The sequence below is a fragment of the Palaemon carinicauda genome, chromosome 34 (assembly GCF_036898095.1).
Source record: "Palaemon carinicauda isolate YSFRI2023 chromosome 34, ASM3689809v2, whole genome shotgun sequence".
Taxonomy (NCBI): domain Eukaryota; kingdom Metazoa; phylum Arthropoda; class Malacostraca; order Decapoda; family Palaemonidae; genus Palaemon; species Palaemon carinicauda.
This window is the reverse complement of record NC_090758.1, coordinates 69343232-69362201: the sequence shown is the minus strand read 5'-3', so window position 1 is coordinate 69362201 and position 18970 is coordinate 69343232. Positions and strand designations below refer to the sequence as shown.

Genomic DNA, 18970 nt, shown 5'->3' with positions numbered 1-18970 from the left:
CTCTAAAGCCCATATCATGGTCCTTGGACAAAGTCTTGCACTATGCTTCGAACTTGAACAACGAAAATTTTACCCCAAATGATGTAACACAGAAAGTGATATTCTTGTTCGCTATAGCCTCAGGGCCTAGAGTTAGTGAAATAGTGTCCCGATCTAGAAACGAGAGCCATATTCAATTCACAGAAGAGTGAAAACTGAATCTTTTTCCCGATCCTACCTTTCTCGCCAAAAATGAGCTGCCCAAGAAAAGGTGGGGTCCTTGAAGAATCTGCCCTCTGAAGGAAGATGTCTCTATATGTCCAGTAGAGTGTCTTAAGATCTATCTTCGAAGAACTTCAGACTTCAAGGAGGGACAGCTCTTCCTAGGCGAAACCTCAGGATCAAACTTATCCCTAAAACTACTTAGGGCGAAACTCACCTACTTTATTTGCAGAGCAGATCCTGAGAGTACAACCGTAGGTCATGATCCTAGAAAAGCTGCTTCCTCGTTGAACTTCTTTTAACATATGGACTTTGATAAACTCCGCTCATATACAGGGTGGAAATCTTCTAGAGTTTTCTATAAACATTACGCGAAGCAAGTGCATGAAATAAAACACTTTGTGGTGGCGGCCGGTAGTGTTATAATACCTGTCCAGTGCTGCGATGAACAGTGGACTTAGTGAACATGTATTAGCATCTTCGAGTGTAATACCTTTTAATGAAAATCACTAAGGTGAATTTTGGACTGTTCTATATACAGTAGGTGTAGAATCTAACCAATAACACCAGTGCCGTGTGAACATTTGTACACAGTGTTGAGACATATCTAACATCTAAGTGAAATCAATCAAGTAATTTCACAATATTGAGTGGTACATATGGATGTTCTATAATATATGTATTTCTTCCCTTACAGGTTAAAAATATATATACCCAAAGATGTAAATATGTCACAAAGATTCTATTTATGATACATTTTGCTTTTGTATATCTATATTTTTCTATAGAAATAAAATACATATAAAATGTATCTGCGCCTTATTCGCTCTTCATGAATAAGAATAATCGATCCAGAGTCTTTTATTTTTTCCTAAAATAACAACTTGAGAGTAGAACCTCCGTAAGAATAGCCTGGTAATCTTTAAAAGTTCCACGTTTGTTCCTAGGGAATACAAACTTTGACGCCTTATACTCTATATCGACAATTTCCCTGCAGGGGGCAGGAAGCCCTAAGTTAGTTCCAAACTTAGTGGATATGACAAATAACGGTAATATCATATATATAAGGTGTGGGAGACCATATAAGGAACTCAGTCAAAGTTAAGGCACTTATACAAACCCACAGATATAGTACTTTCAAGTAATTCTCTAGTAAACATCCATCCGGATGAAATGGCTGAGCCCAAAAAAATGGATTTTGAGCAAAGCGAAAAATCTATTTTTTGGTGATATGGCCATGTTGTCCTGATGGACCCTCCCTTCTTTCAAAAAAGGAATATACAACTATGTAGTGAAAGTCCCCACCCGAAACTACTCTATCTGCGGCTATCCATACTTAAATGCAAAAAGGAACAGTTCACCGTAGTAATAAGGGGAGGGGATCCACCGGGTAACCTTGATAACGGCTCCCCTTCAATTCCGACACTGTTCCCCCTCAAAGAGTAAAATCTATTCGGGGTGAAGATTGCCAAGTGTCTTATCAAGAAATACGTCCCCTGATATTATGCGATATCCTTAAAAGTTATATTAAGGATACTCGCGTCAGGAGTTAGAATTCTGGAAACCTATGGTTAATTCTTAGGGAGTATCACTGTAGCCAAAAATCCCTTAGAAAGCTGTCTAAAGGAACCTTCCATCAGGACGACATGGTCATATCACCCAAAAATAGATTTTTCGCTTTGCTCAAAATCCGATTAATACTTCATACAGCAGGTAGAGAAGTTCGGGAAGTGTTTAAGACATTGCAGCCTACAGATGACACAAGTGGAGCTGCAATTAGCCTCTTACCACATACCTTGCTCCTCAGGTCAATAAATTTTTTGAAAGGTATTAATTTACAGCACAGGCATATCAGAAAAAAAATAAAAGTTTAGGTGCATTTGTGACTAGACTAAAGAATTTAGCTGTTTCATGTGAATTTCTGGAGTTAGAAAATGTTATCATCGATAATGTTATTGCACATTGCACATCACAAGAGCTAAGAAAGAAATTATTGCAAGATAAAGATTCAACATTAGAAGAGGTATTGATAATAGGCAGAGCTTTAGAAACATCAAATAGCCAAAGTAACATAATAGGTAGTTCTACAAGCCATAGAATGGAAAATTCTAAAATTAATACAACAGTTTCCAAGTGGAAAAACAATGATAATCAGAGAAGGAATATGTCACAGCCTAGTCATAGAGAAGTGCCTAACACTAATGTTCATAAATATCAGAATCAGGGCTATACACAGAAACAACAGGAAAAACCCAAGTGTTATAGGTGTGGTAAAACTGATCATCTAGCATACGAAGCAAAGAAATGCCCTGCTACTGGACAAAAATACCAGAATTGTGAAAAATGTGTCATTTTGCAACTGCATGTAGATTCCCTAAACAGTATGCAAAGAAAAAAAATGTTACAGTTGATACTATTGGTCAAGAGAATAATGCGGAAAATTTTCATGATAATCAGGATAAGTCCGAAACTGATTTTGCGTTTCGCATAAATTCTGTCAATAAAAATGCAAAGAAACATATCATGGTAGAAGTAATCATAAATAGTAAACCAATTTGGATGCAAATTGACACAGCAGCCAATGTATCAATTATGCCTGAGAAAACAGCTAAAAGCATTCCTAATTTGTTATTAGAAGGTACAGATAGAGTTTTAAAAGATTATAATGGTTTTGATATTCAGGTAATAGGTGCTTCGAACATAGAAGTACAGTCCAAAGAACAGAAATTAGAGAGAATGCCATTAACAGTAGTAAAATGTAATAGACAAACTTTGCTATGTTTGGATTGGCTACAGTATTTGAAATTAAATTGGCCTAGTATTTTGAAGGTTACAGGTAGACAGGAGGAACACAAAAATAAAATGAAGGTGGATAATATCACATTAGAGTTTCAACAGGTATCTGAAGATAAAGTAGGTACAGTAAAGAGCGCAAAGGCAATTTTAGTTTTGAAACCTGGCAGTGCTCATAGATTTTGTGCTATTAGAACCGTACTGTATGCATTGAAAAGTGCAGTTGAAACAGAAATCATGAGATTAGAATATGAAGGTGCATGGTTACATATTCAGATTCGGCTACTCCATTAGTACCAAATGTGAAGGCAAATAGTCAGGTTAGGTTATGTGGACATTTCAAAGTAACGTTGAATCCACAACTGCAAGTAGCTCAACAGCTTCCCATGGATGAAAGTTCACAAGAATTATGTACAGTAAATATATCCTTAGGTTTTTTTAAGCCAAAGAGATTACCTTATGGAGTTGCAAGTAGTCCAGCTATATGGCAAGAAACTATGGCTAATATTTTGAGGAATGCAAGGAGTATTCATTTTTATATATGATATTTTATTTGCTGGTAAAGACACAAAAGAACATAGAGAAAGATTGCGAACAGTTCTGAAGAAGTAGAAGGAACATATTATTAGAGTAAATAAGAGAAAATGTATTTTAGAAGTTGATTCAGTGGAATACTTAGGTTTTTTGATTAATGGCAAGGGTATTCACAAAACTAGAGAGAAGATTAAAGCTCTGCAATCAACAAAAGTACCAGAAAATGTTAAGGAATTACAATAATTTTTAGGTTTAGTATCATTTTATGGGCACTTCATTCAGAATTTGTCTACAATTGCACACCCATTGTATTATTTGTTGAATAAGGGTGTAGAATGGAAGTGAACAAAAGATTGTCAGGAATCTTTTGAAAGAATCAAACAGGAAATAACATCACCTACATTCCTAGTAATTATAAAATGGATTTACCAGTTAAATTAGTATGTGATGCATCAAAAAAATAAGTTTAGGTGCAGTATTATCTCATGAAATGCCAGATGGAACAGAAAAATCCAATTGCATTCACTTCTAGAGTATTGAACAAGACAGAAAGGAATTACTCTCAAATAGAAAAAGAAGGTTTAGCATTAGTGTATGGAGTTAAGAAATTTCATATGTATCTTTATAGTAGGAAAAATTTCACACTTGTTACAGATCATAAAACCTTATTAGCAATATTTGGTGCAAAAGTAAGTTCACGTCCATTGGTAGCTGCAAGACTACAATGTTGGGCAATTACGTTAGCCGCGTACCACTGTGATATAGAATACCGTAAAACATCAAAGTTGGGTAATGCACATGCGTTATCTAGAATACCAGTAGGCAAAGCTCCAAAAGAGTATGATGACAGTATTCTGTTAATTTCTGTATATGATGTACCCATTACAGCAAAGGATGTAGCACACAGTACCAAGAGAGACCAGGTGCTTAGTAAAGATTTAGAGAGTTTAATGATAGGTAGAGACTTATGTGGAAAAGAGGAAAATTGTAAACCCTACAAGGATATATGGTATAAACTGAATGTAATACAAGGAATAGTGATGAGAGGTTCATGGGTAGGTATTCCTAATTCACTGAGGAATAAGGTTTTGTCTTAAATATGTGCTGATCACCAAGGTATTGTAAGATCAAAGTCAATTGCAAGAACTTTTGTATGGTGTCCAGGTGTAGATAAAGATGTGGAATCTTATATAAGTAATTGTATGAATTGCGTTATCCAACAGAATAATCCTCCTTTTGCTAGAATGCACCCATGGGAGTTACCCGGGTATCCATGGCAAAGAGTGCATATCGATTTTGCAGGTCCTCTTTTTAATTATTTGTTTTTGATAGTAGTAAAAGCTTACAGTAAGTGGCCAGAAGTCATTCCAATGAAGACAACAACGTCTTACGCCACAATAAAAGAGATAATGAAATTTTTTTTCTACACTTGGTATTCCAGAAAGAATTGTTACAGATAATGGTTCAAAATTTACTTCTCAAGAGTTTAAAGAATTTAGCAACGTCAATGGAATAAAACATACATTTTCAGCAACATATCATCCCTCTACCAATGGAGAGGCTGAAAGGTTTGTTCAAACATTTAAACACAATATGAAGTGTAGAAAAGCAAATTCGGGTAACATATTTTTACATGTATCAAAGTTTTTATAGTCTTTTAGAGCAACACCGAACAGCACAACAGGCATCACACCATCAAATTTGTTGATGGGGAGGAGAATAAGGTGTATGTTAGATTTGTTGTATCCAAGTTTGCAAAGGGATTTAGAAGATAAAGGGTATAAACAAGTAGAAAATCTTCCAAAAGTAAGACATCTTTTACCTTTATATGATGTCATGGTAAGATCGTACAACACTCCAGAGAAGTGGGTACCAGGAGAGATTGTAAGAGAGATAGGAAATTTACATTATGATGTTCAAGTTGGTGGAAATATTGTAAAACGTCATGTTGATCAATCACAGCCATTAAACAAAAATACAGTAAAGCATATGAATGTTAGAGATGTAAAACTTTCAGAAGTAGTTAGATCAAATGAGTCAAATAATAACCAAGAGGCTCCAACATCAAATGTAGATACAAAATCAATTCATTTCCTTTCTAGCATACTATCGTAAGCTATAATAATAATAGTAATAAATACTATTTTAATGCGTGTGAAAATTTATCAGTGAGATAAATTATCCCATACTCATTTCTCTCTTTCTTTCCTTACAGGAGGAGGCTAAGGTGAAGGGTGCAGTTCTGTTTTGCAACCACAAAAGTACGGACTTTTGTGGCCACAAGATGTGCAGGTCTCAGGCCCCCTGCTCCATCGCAACTGAAACCCTGAGGTATTGGTATCCGAAGTGTTGCACCGTCTGCCCGGCCTTGATGACCGATGGTTTCGGTGATCCTAAGACGAAGGAGTCGAGGGATACTGCGAGGGAACCGCTTCCTAAGTGGGTAAGAGGGTTCCAGAAGAACTCTCCGGGACCTTACCTGCCAAACGAAGCTATGAGAAGCCTTCTGTTCCCTAAGGCCCAATCCGACGCGGTTGTGCCTCAGGCACAGGTCAAGCCTCCCTTCATCCAGCTGACGATATAAACAAGGTTCTTGAAGGCATGGACATCCATCAAGAACGGATGATGGAGGTATCCTCAGAAACCAAAAAGGATCTTCTACAAGAAAATCCTGAAGAAGAGGTGGCCCGTCCACCCGAGGAAGAAGAAGGATCCGTATCAACAATAACGGAAGACCCTCAATTTTCTGTGACGGCATATCAACCTGTGCCGTCAACCTATTCGTCCCCAACTTCTCATTCGGCGCTCATGGAACAGCTGCAACTGATGATGGAATCGTTCTGCAAGGAACAACAAGAGATGAGGAGGGAAGTCAGAAAAGCAAAATGCATGGGCATTTTCAGAGGCTTTCACAAGCCTATCAAAGTCTACGACTTACCTCAGTACTCCGAAACCCACCCCTGGAGGTATGCGGAGTATAAGCCCATGATGAATGGGAAGTTATACATATCTGAGAAGATGGGGGCCAAACCCATCGAAGATCTCCAATTCTGTCCTAACATTTCGGCTTACCCAGAATGTTACGTGAGATTGCGGGATGAACCAGCATCTCGAGAGGAGATGGAGCCTTCCTCCAGAGCTTTTCCCTTTTCGGCCAATTCTGGCCTAACATTTCGGCTTACCCAGAATGTTACGTGAGATTGCGGGATGAACCAGCATTTCGAGAGGAGATGGAGCCTTCCTCCAGAGCTTTTCCCTTTTCGGCCAAAGCTCTCAAATGCGTGCTAAAATCAGTTGATGCAGGAAAACCATGCCCTAAGCTAGAGGAATGCAGACCAATGTCTCTAGCACAGCCTACCTGCTAGAAGGAATGGAACGAGGTTCATCTAACCTTCTCATTCTCGAAACTGGATCCAGAGATAGCAGGACAACAGTTCAACGAAAACCTTCTGTGGGAAATAATTCCAGGAAAGGCCTCCCCATTTCTGATTTCCGGACCAGAGCCTGAAGGATAGAGCGCCAACACTCTCTCACTTGACAAACTAGAGAACCGCAACAAAGATGGTTTGCTTTCCCTACACACGTTTATGTCCAAAGATTATCCTATACCGGGACTGTCGGCACCGATATCACCTTGATGTTCAGACGCTACTCCAGGGCGCAGAATAGTAAATCCCAATCAAGTGTGGTTGGACTGGATCAGTTACGTTAACGACAGTTTCACAAAGAGTTAGGGGGAGCAGTATTGTAAAAGTCAAAACGTCCTAAGGACTACCGGGAGGTAATACCATAGAACATTACAATAAGGGATTGTCACCGGTAGGTTTAGATTGACGTAAATATAAACTTACCCTAAAGACATATCTCACCTCTTGAGATAACTCATTTAGTCATTTCAAAATATAAAGGTCAAGTTAATAAACAATTTATAATTTTAACCTAAAAATGGCATTTATTTCCATAAATAACAACAGGAATTTTACCCTAACTGACACAGGAAAAAACAGCAAAACTACCTAATTGAAATTTGAATAAACACCGCATGGCATATGAAAAATGAAAAAATGCCAAGAAAATGGTCAAATCAATTAAATCGTAAATCAATAATCAAATGACTAATCAACCAATGAAAGTAAAAACGGTGACTGAAATAATACCAAAAGTTCTACTCACTACTTTGAACACATTCCTCTCGGGCAAAAATTTTCAAACTTGATAGAGGGAATCGGGAACATAACGTATGTTAATGGACACGCCACGAATGATTAAACCAGACAGTTTGAACATAACTTCCTACCTAAATGTGCACATCGTCACATAAAGGCTAGAAAAAGAGGGGGGACAGTTCCTTGGCCAAGGTTTAGCACTGTTAATTAGTACTCATGCTCTTGAGGGTTGATTGTAGACTGTAGTGGAAGCATTTTGTGAACTGTTTTTCATGTGGGCCGCTCTCACGCTCCTGCCTGCCGCCGCTGAGCAGGTTCAAGTCGGTCGAGTGCTACTTCTTCAAATTCCCATGAGTACGTGGTTCGCTGAAGGGTGGTTTTTATAAATACAAGGATCATTCTTGAAACTCCAGGGGAAAGTGATTATAAAGAAATCCTACTGTCTGGCTTTTAAAAATTAATATACATACAAAAAAATTGAGTGGCACTTAGTGATGTTCAATAACACAGAAAACAATCCTAGCTAAACAAACTTATAAATAGGTACCGAGATGTAAATAGCAATAAGCTAAGATCAATGAGTTACGTAAATTAAAGAGTTACTTCAATACAAATCAATTGTGGTTAAACATCCAAAGCTTCAAGAGCATTTGGAACAGAACGCAACCAAGCGATGTCTTTGAAAATTTTTGACGGTCTGTTGCATCGTCAGAGCAATGAACTGTGAGCTCACGAAATGAGAAAAAATCATCTATAGAGGAATGACGTGATGAAAGATAAAGCATTACAGGGGAAAAATGGACATGTCAGCAGCAATGAATATTTAAGGGTGTAATAATGAAGGTTACGAAGGAAACAAAAGAAAAACGAGATGCGTAAAACCCAGAAAATAACAAACAAAAAAATAAAAAATGGAATAACTGGGGTGATTAAAATAAAAAGTGGAAAAAATTTCCACACCCTGCCAAGTAAGAGCGACAGAGAAGGGGGGAGGGGTCCACTAACAAGATGGAGGGTACGGAAGGAAGGGGTCATTCCCCATCCCTTTTCAAATTTACAGCACTTTCTGGAATAAGGCACAGGCTTTATCTGCCGCCGCCCTACGAGGTTGTCCTCGAGAGGACACAGGATCAGGTTTGGGAAGAGGGGTGACATCATCAGAAGAATCGTCATTTAGAGGGTCCTCTGAGGGAGGATTTGGTAACTGGGGTGTCCTCAGCGCATCAGGACCACCTTGCTCCAGTTCAGTGATATAGGGACCTGCAACATTTATCTCCAATGGGAAAAGACGGTTAATGGGACGCACATATATCCCATGAGGGGTGCGCACCTTAACAGATCTAATATGACCATCTTGACCGGGGTAGGTTTCAAGAATACGGGCCATGGGATAATCTTCCCGATTTACTTCATCCAAAATTAACAAACATAAATCTCCAATTTTAGGAGACACAGGGTGGATACGATTATTTTTTATGTGACGTTCACTAAGGGAATTGACATTATCCTGGGTACATCATTTTAAAAACACTTACAACATGTTCGTGAGTTTCTGATAACTAGCTGGGAGGCGGGTCCCTTCCCTATAGGTGGGGTCATCGAGGTCGGTCAAAAGGACCTGAGGAGCAAGTGAGAGGGTTCGACCGTAAAGCAGATGACTCGGAGTCTATCGTTGATGACGCATTCGGCTTCTTGTACCAAAGCGACAAATTCATTATAGGTAGGATACAAGTGATACATGGCTTTCCTTAAATTAAGTTTGGTGAAGCCTATTAGCCTTTCATAAAAACCTCCCTGCCAAGGGGCACGTGGAGTGATGAATTTCCAGGTCAGGTTATGGGAAGATCTAAACCCATCAATTACAGGGTGATGCATAAGTTCAGTTAGAAGAGTTTGACCAGTTTGGAAAGTGGAAGCATTATCAGAGACGATACAGTGTGGCATACCAAATCGAGCGGCAAATCTGCGCACTGCTTGCACAAATTCAATGACCGTTAACATAGTTGTGACTTCTAGAGCTACGGCTCTGGTTGCTGCTCAGGTGAAAAGCAAGATGTCAACAAAATCTACGTGTGAATTGTACACCTTAAAAGCTCAAGTGAAATCTAAGCCAGTTACTTGGAAGGGAACTCTTGAAATGAGGCGATTGGGATGATACTGGGCTAATGGACGCATTGGGTACGGGGCCGCTTGCACCATCCGGCAATGGATGCAACGGCGCAAAATTTTCTTGATTTGCTGCCGCATTTAGGGAACCCAAAATTTTTTATGTAATTCAACAAGGAGTTTTGAAGTATTACAGTGCAGCAAACGTTCATGCCAATGCCTGACGATAAGTGTCCAAAGGGCACAATGATGTTCCAGCAAAATGGGATCTACATAATCCAATTCCACGGGGGCTTTACTGAGACGGGAACTAGCTTTGAGAAGACCTTGGTTATCCAGGTAAGGTATACGTTGGCCGATGAAAGCTCGTTCGTCTGAACTGAGACGAACGTCTTCACCTTGCACCTGCTTCAGAATGTTAGGATAACTTTGGGCCTGGGAACATTCCAACATGACTGTTAAGTGTGGAAGGTTGAATTTATTGATTTGATTAGGGCAACGTTGTGACAAGGGCTGTATCCATTGGGGAATTAAACGAAGGAGTGCAGTGTAGCACTTGATAGCGTCGTCAAGCCAGCTGTAATGATCAAACAATCGTACTCCGGGGGGATCGAGCCGAATAGGGCATGCACATATCTTCGGGTTAATAGAGAACCTGCTTTCATCGGGGTACTCTGAAAGGTTACTGAGCCAAGGAGGGTCTTGTAGCCTAAATTTATTCTTAAGAATTAGCCTGACAGCGACACCACGCAATGCCAGGTCCGCAGGATTATTATTAGTGGGGATATGCTTCAGGTTAAGATTACAAGTTAATTTAATGTTGATTATCTCTTCCACACGGTTAAGGATGTAAGGGGAGTTACTTTTAGAATTATTGACCAGCTGGAGGGCTGTTGAAGCGTCGGACCAAACAGTGACCGAAGCATATATGCCAGGGCGCAGTTCTGACAAGTGTTTGGCTAAACGACAACCCAGTAAGAGCGCAGTTAACTCAAGTTTGGGAATGGTTAAACTTTCATCCATTTCCAACATACGCTTAGGGGTTACTCGGGCTTTAGCCGTTAGGAAAGCAAGAATTACCTTCCTGGGTGACTATATAAGCAGCTACTCCGAAAGCGAGCTTGGAATCATCGGCAAAAATGTGCAGTGCTGGTTGACTGCCATCATGCGCATTACGAGGGACTTTAATTTGTTCAAGACCTTTGTACCTTTTGATGATATCACTTAGTTTTTGAACTTGCTCAGGGTCAATAGGGGTGTCCCAGCCCTTGTCAGTCATCCACAGTTTTTGAATGAAGAGTTTGCCTATAATTGTAACAGGAGAAAGAAGACCAAGAGGGTCATAAATGGAAGAGAACATGGACATGACCTTTCTTTTAGTGTTGATGTAGGAATGACTTATTTCTAATTCAGGGGGTAATTTAAAATTCAAGGTATCATTAACACTATCCCATTCAAGACCGAAGTAATCATGAATGCCTCTTTCTGTGAAATCGCCGTTAAGAGGGGCATTAGTCGTCCATTTGGCTAGTGGCATGTTAGTCTTTAACATAAGTGCCTCAATGAAGGGCCTCTCACTCAGAATGTCTTTGGGGTCGATATAACGGCGTTGAAAGTTATCAATATAGAAACTGGTTTTGAGTGTCGACGCCAATCTACTGGAATGACTGTCCAAATAATGTTGGATAGTTTGGTTGAGCAAGTAGGGGGTCGAGGTGGCGCCAAACAGAACGACTTTAAATCGATATGCGACGATCCTTTTCATTTCTGGATCTTCAAAGAAAAGAAAGCGACAGAAGTCTCTCTGTTCTGGGACATTCTCTATGCGAAGGAATGCCTTGGAAATATCTGCAGTTAAACCAAAGGGCTTCTCGGGAACATTATAATCATTGATTGAATCTTTGATGCAATATTGGGTCCTGTGTACAGAGAATCGTTCAGAGAAAGTGAATTTTGGTTCGACCTGGATGAAGCATTAAAGACAATACGTATAGGGGTGGTGGCTGAATTCTTAACTACGGGATGAGGTGGTAAATAATGTACTTTTCCATTAACAGGGGTGCCTAATGGGACAGGCTCAATAAAGTTTTCTTCAAGATACTCATCCAGAATCTTACGGTAATCAGTAAACAATTGGGGGTTCTTTGATTTTTTGACTGACATGAATTGGGCAAAGGCTCTAGCATAATTTGAAGCGGGATGCTTATCACACTTGAAAGGTAGCTGAACAACATACTTTCTAGTTTTGTATTGAGTAGTTCCTTTGAAGAGATCAACTTCTTTCTCTTCAAGATGGCTGAAGGGTTCTTTAGTGATACCAATGGTGTCAAGTTTCCAAAGGTTCTCAAGAGGTGGGTTTATAGTCATAAGCGAGTCAACATCAATTCGGTTAATGGTAATTGTGACTGCGCTAACATCTCTTGGGTCCATGTCAGGACTTGACCAATCAGGCAACTCTCCCCATACCACGTAACCGGCGGGAGTGCTAAACAGGTTTACACCTTGGATATTATGGGTACGCTCTAGGAGCCTGGGAAGATAATCGGCACCGACAATGATTTCAATACCGGCAGCATTATCATCGGGACGTTGATCCACGAGACGGATTCCTTTAGCTTCTAGCGTACGGACAGTACGGGTGTAACCTGGCGTATTGATGCCTTCACCTACATTGGCACTAATAATAGCCACAATCTTATGTCTCCATCTGCCAATTTTCATATTAAATTGTAATAGATCAGAACTCTTAGGGGGTTCGGTACAATTAAATGAGTTAAGCTGGAACACCATCTGTCCAACAGGTTTAAGATTAAATGATTTAACAACATTTGGGTGCACAAAAGTACATTGTGCCCCACAATCTAGAAAAACTCTTGTGGAGTGTTTAAATTTACCGGAGACTAATTCTGCCGTGAAAGCCAGTGATGCGACTGGGGCGAGGTCATTAGGTTCAACACTCGCGCTGTTGTTGTGGATACAAGCAATGTGATTGAGGTTTACCGCCAGGGTATTGATACTGGGAGGGATAAGGGGTTGCATGTCAGGGGGGTTATTAATGTGAGGTCTAATGGGCAGCATGCTAGGGGGTTATTAATGGGAGGTATAAGGTTGGGAGTTAGGGGTGTTGTTAGCAAACCCACTAATGGCATGGATGAAGTGGATGGATACTGTAAAGATATTTGGGCATACAGGCAATTTATGAGCCTGCTGACAGTTCAGGCAAGCAATGGTTGCATTGCAATTGCTGGCAAAGTGTTGAGTGGAAAACATTTTGTGCAACGATTCATTTCTCGCAACTTTGATATCCTACTTCTTGAATCAGGGAAATGGGGACATTTGGATTGCACGTGGTCACTATTGCCACAAAAAATACCTTTACCTCTAGCAGTCCCGTTACTGGGGCCAGCGATAGGTCATCCATTTGATTGACTAGGAGTCATTTGTAGATCCACGGACTGGACAGGCCGGTTATTAACTTTAAGTTTAGGTATATGACTGTTCATGTTGGAGGAAGGAGGTCTAGGCTGGTTAAGTGATTTACCGTGAGAGCGTGAGTTTCCGTAAAGGTTGCATCGTGCAGGTTTATCACAGGTATTCGGTTTGGGGCCGTCGTCAGGCTTCATCATTTCCTTCGTGCGAGTATGAGCATACAGTGCCCTTTTCATTTCGGCCAAGGTTACTTCCTCGCGATTGTAACATCGGTAAACTATACCTAGGCGGAAGGGTCTGAGCTTACTAGTGAAAACATGCTCTAACATTACCTCTGGTAAAGACCACCCCGTTAGTTGTACATATTCAGTTTCCGTGTTGTCCCAATCCATGAGGAAACGACGGAGATCAGTGCCATCATCATTAGGGGAGGATGCTTTATAAAATTTATTTATCACGAGGTGTTTAGTCAGAATAGGGGACTCATACTCTTGCTTAAGACTGTTTATCGATCTTTCATACAGACCCTCTCTCCACACTTGGTTACCAAGAAGTTTACGCGCCGGTCCCTCAAGGGTATGCAACAAAATCTTGTATTTTTCTGTGGGAGAGTACTTGGAGTTTTCATGTACCATCTGGCGAAACAAACTCCACCAGCCGGCCCAACAATCTCTACGACCATCGAAGGGAGTGGGATCAGGATCTGCAACTACTGAGACGCATACACACTTGAGGGGGATTTGAAGGGTTGATTTTCCTCTGCGTTACGAGTTGAAGGTGCATCGTTTCTGCGTCAGTTACCAAACTGACAAGATCGGTATAACTAGGCAGGACAGTGGGGTTGTTCCAATGAGGTTTCCACAAAGTTTTAAATTCCCTAAGATCCGCAAGAACTCTACCTACTTTGTTTTTACAGTGCTCTAAACCCTCAGGGGTTGCACAGACAAAATCTATTGAGGAAACAGCTTTCAGAGTTGTGTTTGCCTCTTCGTAAAGGAATCTGAACTGCTGCGTTTGTTTTTCAAGACGAGCATTAAGGTCTAAAGTAGCCGGCATCTCCACAGCCTGCTGTGGGAGTTTAATGTGACTGTCTTGGGCCGCCATTTTGGGAAGACCACGTGTACGATGGTACAGAAGGTCTACAAAAAAAAGAAAAAATGCTGACAAACAAAGTCAAACTCAAATAACACACGGCACAGAGAATGTTACAGACAAACGGTCACTGAGAAGGGTACAAAGGACAAGGATAAAGGTAGCCTACCTATAACGGGGAACAGTAAACCAAAGCGTGAAAACAAATAAGGGTTAAGGGGAAAAATTAACAGATTAAAATAGCAGCTCCAAAGCTCTCACTACATATGAAAACACGTGCAACATATACCGATGATCCGAACAAATAAAATATAACCTGAGTTCTCCTTCAGTGTAGAACTTTCTGGCTAAAATGCTTGGTTACATAGGTGCCATTATTCGTCAAAGGTTACCATAAATTACATCCTAAAACACTGTACATCTCGTTACCTATCAAAGTCTGGGCTTAATCATTCTACAAATTGGCTAGTGTGTGAGGTTTTTGAGGTACAACTTAACTGGGTGATGTTTATGTAGCGAAAATGCTACAAATGAATTTATAAAGTATAAAATTTCATTATTCCATAAATCAATGGTGTCAGATCCGGTTCGAAGGACCAGTGTTATTTATTTAAGTGTGGGAAATAATTCCGGGAAAGGCCTCCCCATTTCTGATATCCGGACTCGAGCGTGAAGGATAGAGCGCCAACACTCTCACACTTGACAAACTAGAGAACCGCAACGAAGACGGTTTGCTTTCCCTACACACGGGACTGTCGGCACCGATATCACCTTGATTTTCAGACGCTACTCCAGGGCGCAGAATAGTAAATCCCAATCAAGTGTGGTTGCCCTGAATCAGTTACGTTAACGACAGTTTCACAAAGAGTTAAAGGGAGCAGTACTGTAAAAGTCAAAACGTCCTAAGGACCTCCGGGAGGTAAGACCGTAGAACATTAAAATAAAGGATTGACACCAATAGCTTTAGATTGACGTAAATATAAACTTACCCTTAAGTCATATCTCATCTCATGATATAACTCATTAAGTCATTTTAAAATGTAAAGGTCAAGTTAGAAACAGTCAATAATTTTAACCTAAAAATGGCGCTTATTTCCATAAAGTACAGCAGGAATTTTCACCTAACTGACACAGGAAAAAACAGCAAAACTACCTCATTGGAATTTGAATAAAGACTGCATGGCATATGAAAAAAGAAAAAATGCCTAGAAAATGGTCAAATCAATTAAATCGTAAATCAATAATCAAATGACTAATCAACCAATGAAAGTAAAAACGGTGACTGAAATAATACTAAAAGTTCTACTCATTACTTTGAACACATTCCTCTCGGGCAAAAATTTTCAAACTTGATAGAGGGGATTGGGAACAAAACGTTTGTCAATGGACACGCCACGAATGATTAAACCAGACAGTTTGAACATAACTTCCTAGCTAAATGTGCACATCGTCAAATAAAGGCTAGAAAAAGAGGGGGGACAGTTCCTTGGCCAAGGTTGAGCACCGTTAATTAGTACTCACGCTCTTGAGGGTTGATTGTATACTGTAGTGGAAGCATATTGTGAACTATTAAGAACACGGTGCTTCTTCAGTTCTGCACAGTCATGTTTTGTCTTCATCAGCCTATCTTCTAAATGGTTCAAAGCAAAGCATACTGTTGGTTAGTAATTGGTTGACGAACAGGTAGTTGAACCGACGCCTAAGTTATAATGGCACCCAAGTTGAGGGTGCTATGCCTACTTCCACCTGCCACGCTTCCTGTTTTTCAAGTGCGCCGCTCCCACGCTCCTGCCTGCCACCGCTAAGCTGGTTCAAGCCGTTCGAGTGCTTCTTTTTCAAATTTCCATTAGTACTTGGTTTGCTGAAGGGTGCTTTTTATAAATACAAGGATCATTCTTGAAACTCCAGGGGAAAGTGATTATAAAGAAATCCTACTGTCTGGCTTATAAAAATTAATATACATAAAAAAAATTAAGTGGCGTTTACTTATGTTCAATAACACAGAAAACAATCCAGGCTAAACAGACTTATAAATAGGTACCGAGATGTAAATAGCAATAAGCTAAGATCAATGAGTTACGTAAATTGAAGAGTTACTTAACCCTGGATAGGTACGGTCCTCGGACACCCCTTTAAGGGTATACTCGGACGCGAACGACCCCGACGCCAAAAAAAATTCTTGAAAAATCAGTTTTTGCAGTAACCTCCTTTTTTCTTTTGCCAAAAAAAAACTTCAATGAATGCTTAAAACAACTGTAAAGATAAATACTACTCATCTGCAGAAAAACTATTTATTATAAATATTTTAAAAAATTAAGTAGAAAAAAAATGACCTGACATAAAAATTCATAAAAAAAAAGTTTATACATATATACACAAATCCTTTTAGGAATTGATTCTTGAATGTTTAGGACACATCTTGATGTATTTTGGATGAAGTCAGACCCATGGAGGTGAAGATCTGAAATGAGAAAAAAACGGTAACTTTTTTTGGCCAAAAAAAATTGTCCAAATTTCATGAATTTTTTTGGGTACCCAAATGAAATAGGAAGTGGCTAATTTTTTTAGGGAATAAACATATGTTATCCTAAAATAGAAATATGTAAAAAAATCTTCATTATTTTGTAAATTACATTTATATCAGGGGCCATATCTAAAGGTAATTTTTTGAGTACTTGGAAATTTCGTAAAAAAATACATATATTTAATATATAATATGATATTTATGCAGGTAAAAATATACCAAAATATCACAAATTCTATAGGGAACAAGAATATATATAGATAGGGCAGCTTACGCTTCGGATATGTCCACAAAATGGCCGCCAACCACACTGACTCAGACTCCCTAATGTGCCACTTGAAATGTAGGAAGGGTATGTCAATTTCAAGGTGTTATTTACTAATCTAATTATTATTGGATATGCATAAAAATTGTATGGTGGGTTGCTGGATAATTGTCGATTATTTTACGACTATAAAATTAAAATTCTGACCCAAAAAATTTTTTTGAAGGGAAATAAAATCGAAAAAAAAAATGTAAAACAATATTTTAGCTAAAAAAATTTGATGATATTCAATCAAAAAAAAAGTAAACAAAATTTTCCGACAAATAAACATCTAGAGGAATCATTACTCTGTGATAGTTCCTTAGTACGTAGTAATTTTGAAAGAATTGGGAAAAAACGAAAAAATGGCAATCACCGGAAAATCGAACACATACCTATATATACGCCATATCTGGCTAAAAAAAAAGATAGGCATGGGTAGCCAGGTCATCTAGAAACACTTTCCAACACTATAAAAATATAAGTTTTGCGACACTACTTGCCAATTCCTTACGGTAACATGACTAAGCAAAAAAATGCAAAACAAATAAAAAGGGGCACTCGTGGAAAAATGGCCATTCTAATATACGGCATTTCAGAAAAAAAAAATTTCAGCCACGTGCTAGGCAAACCATCAAGGCATATTTTCCGACAAATAAACATATAAATGAAATATTACTCTGTGATAGTTCCTTAGTACGTAGTAATTTTGAAAGAAATGGGAAAAAACGAAAAAATGGCAATCACAGGAAAATCGAACACATACTTATATATACGCCATATCTGGCTAAAAAAAAAATAGGCATGGGTGGCCAGATCATCTAGAAACACTTTCCAACACTATAAAAATATAAGTTTTGCGACACTACTTGCCAATTCCTTACGGTAACATGACTAAGCAAAAAAATGCAAAACAAATAAAAAGGGGCACTCGCGGAAAAATGCCCAACATTCTAATATACGGCATCCCAGATAAAAAAAAAGACATGCACGTGTTAGGCCAACCATCAAGGCACACTTTCTAACACATAAACATGAAAAAAAAAATCAATAATATACGGCAATTCCTTACTACGTAGTAAATTTTTACAAATATTGAAAAAAAAACAGAAATTGGCAACCGCAGTTAAATACCCAATATACCAATAACTACGTCGTATCTGACAAAAACAAAATCACGCATGGGTAGCCAGATCATCTAGACACACTTTCCAACATTAAAAAAGCAAAAGTTTTACGACACTATTTCGCAATATCTTACGGAAAAATGACTTGGCAAAAAAATTAAAAAAAATTAAAAAGGGACACTCGCGGTAAAATGCCCGACATTCTAATATACGACATCTCAGATAAAAAAAAACACATGCACGTGTTAGCCCAACCATCAAGGCATACTTTCTAACACATAAACATGAAAAAAAAATGAATAATATACGGCAATTCCTTACTACGTAGTAATTTTTACAAATATTGAAAAAAAAACAGAAATTGGTAACCGCAGTTAAATACCCAATATACCAATAACTACGTCGTATCTGACAAAAACAAAGTCATGCATGGGTAGCCAGATCATCTAGACACACTTTCCAACACTAAACAAGCAAAAGTTTTACGACACTATTTGGCAATATCTTACGGAAAAATGACTTGGCAAAAAAATGAAAAAAAATGAAAAAGGGGCACTCGCGGTAAAATGGTCCTCGTGGTGATGAACGACATTTTAACTAAAAAAAAAAACATGCACATGGTAGCCAAACAATCCACCAAGACTTTCCACAACTGATAACCTATACAAGTTGCACCATTCTACGACAATTTCAT

The 18970-nt window shown here is 38.9% G+C and overlaps 3 protein-coding genes across 5 annotated transcripts in view; 1 reads left to right on the top strand and 2 right to left on the bottom strand.

Moving 5' to 3' along the window:
- LOC137626442 (uncharacterized) overlaps positions 1 to 18970 on the top strand; it is a 911866-nt gene that overhangs the window by 240719 nt on the left and 652177 nt on the right. The gene's annotated exons all lie outside the window — the stretch shown is intronic.
- LOC137627016 (uncharacterized) lies at positions 9942 to 11565 on the bottom strand. The gene is made up of 2 exons (XM_068357998.1): positions 11042 to 11565; positions 9942 to 10884 (listed from the first exon to the last, which is right to left on the bottom strand). The coding sequence occupies exons 1-2, from the start codon at positions 11563 to 11565 to the stop codon at positions 9942 to 9944; spliced, it is 1467 nt and encodes a 488-aa protein (XP_068214099.1).
- LOC137627015 (uncharacterized) lies at positions 11655 to 13373 on the bottom strand. The gene is made up of 2 exons (XM_068357997.1): positions 13342 to 13373; positions 11655 to 12507 (listed from the first exon to the last, which is right to left on the bottom strand). The coding sequence occupies exons 1-2, from the start codon at positions 13371 to 13373 to the stop codon at positions 11655 to 11657; spliced, it is 885 nt and encodes a 294-aa protein (XP_068214098.1).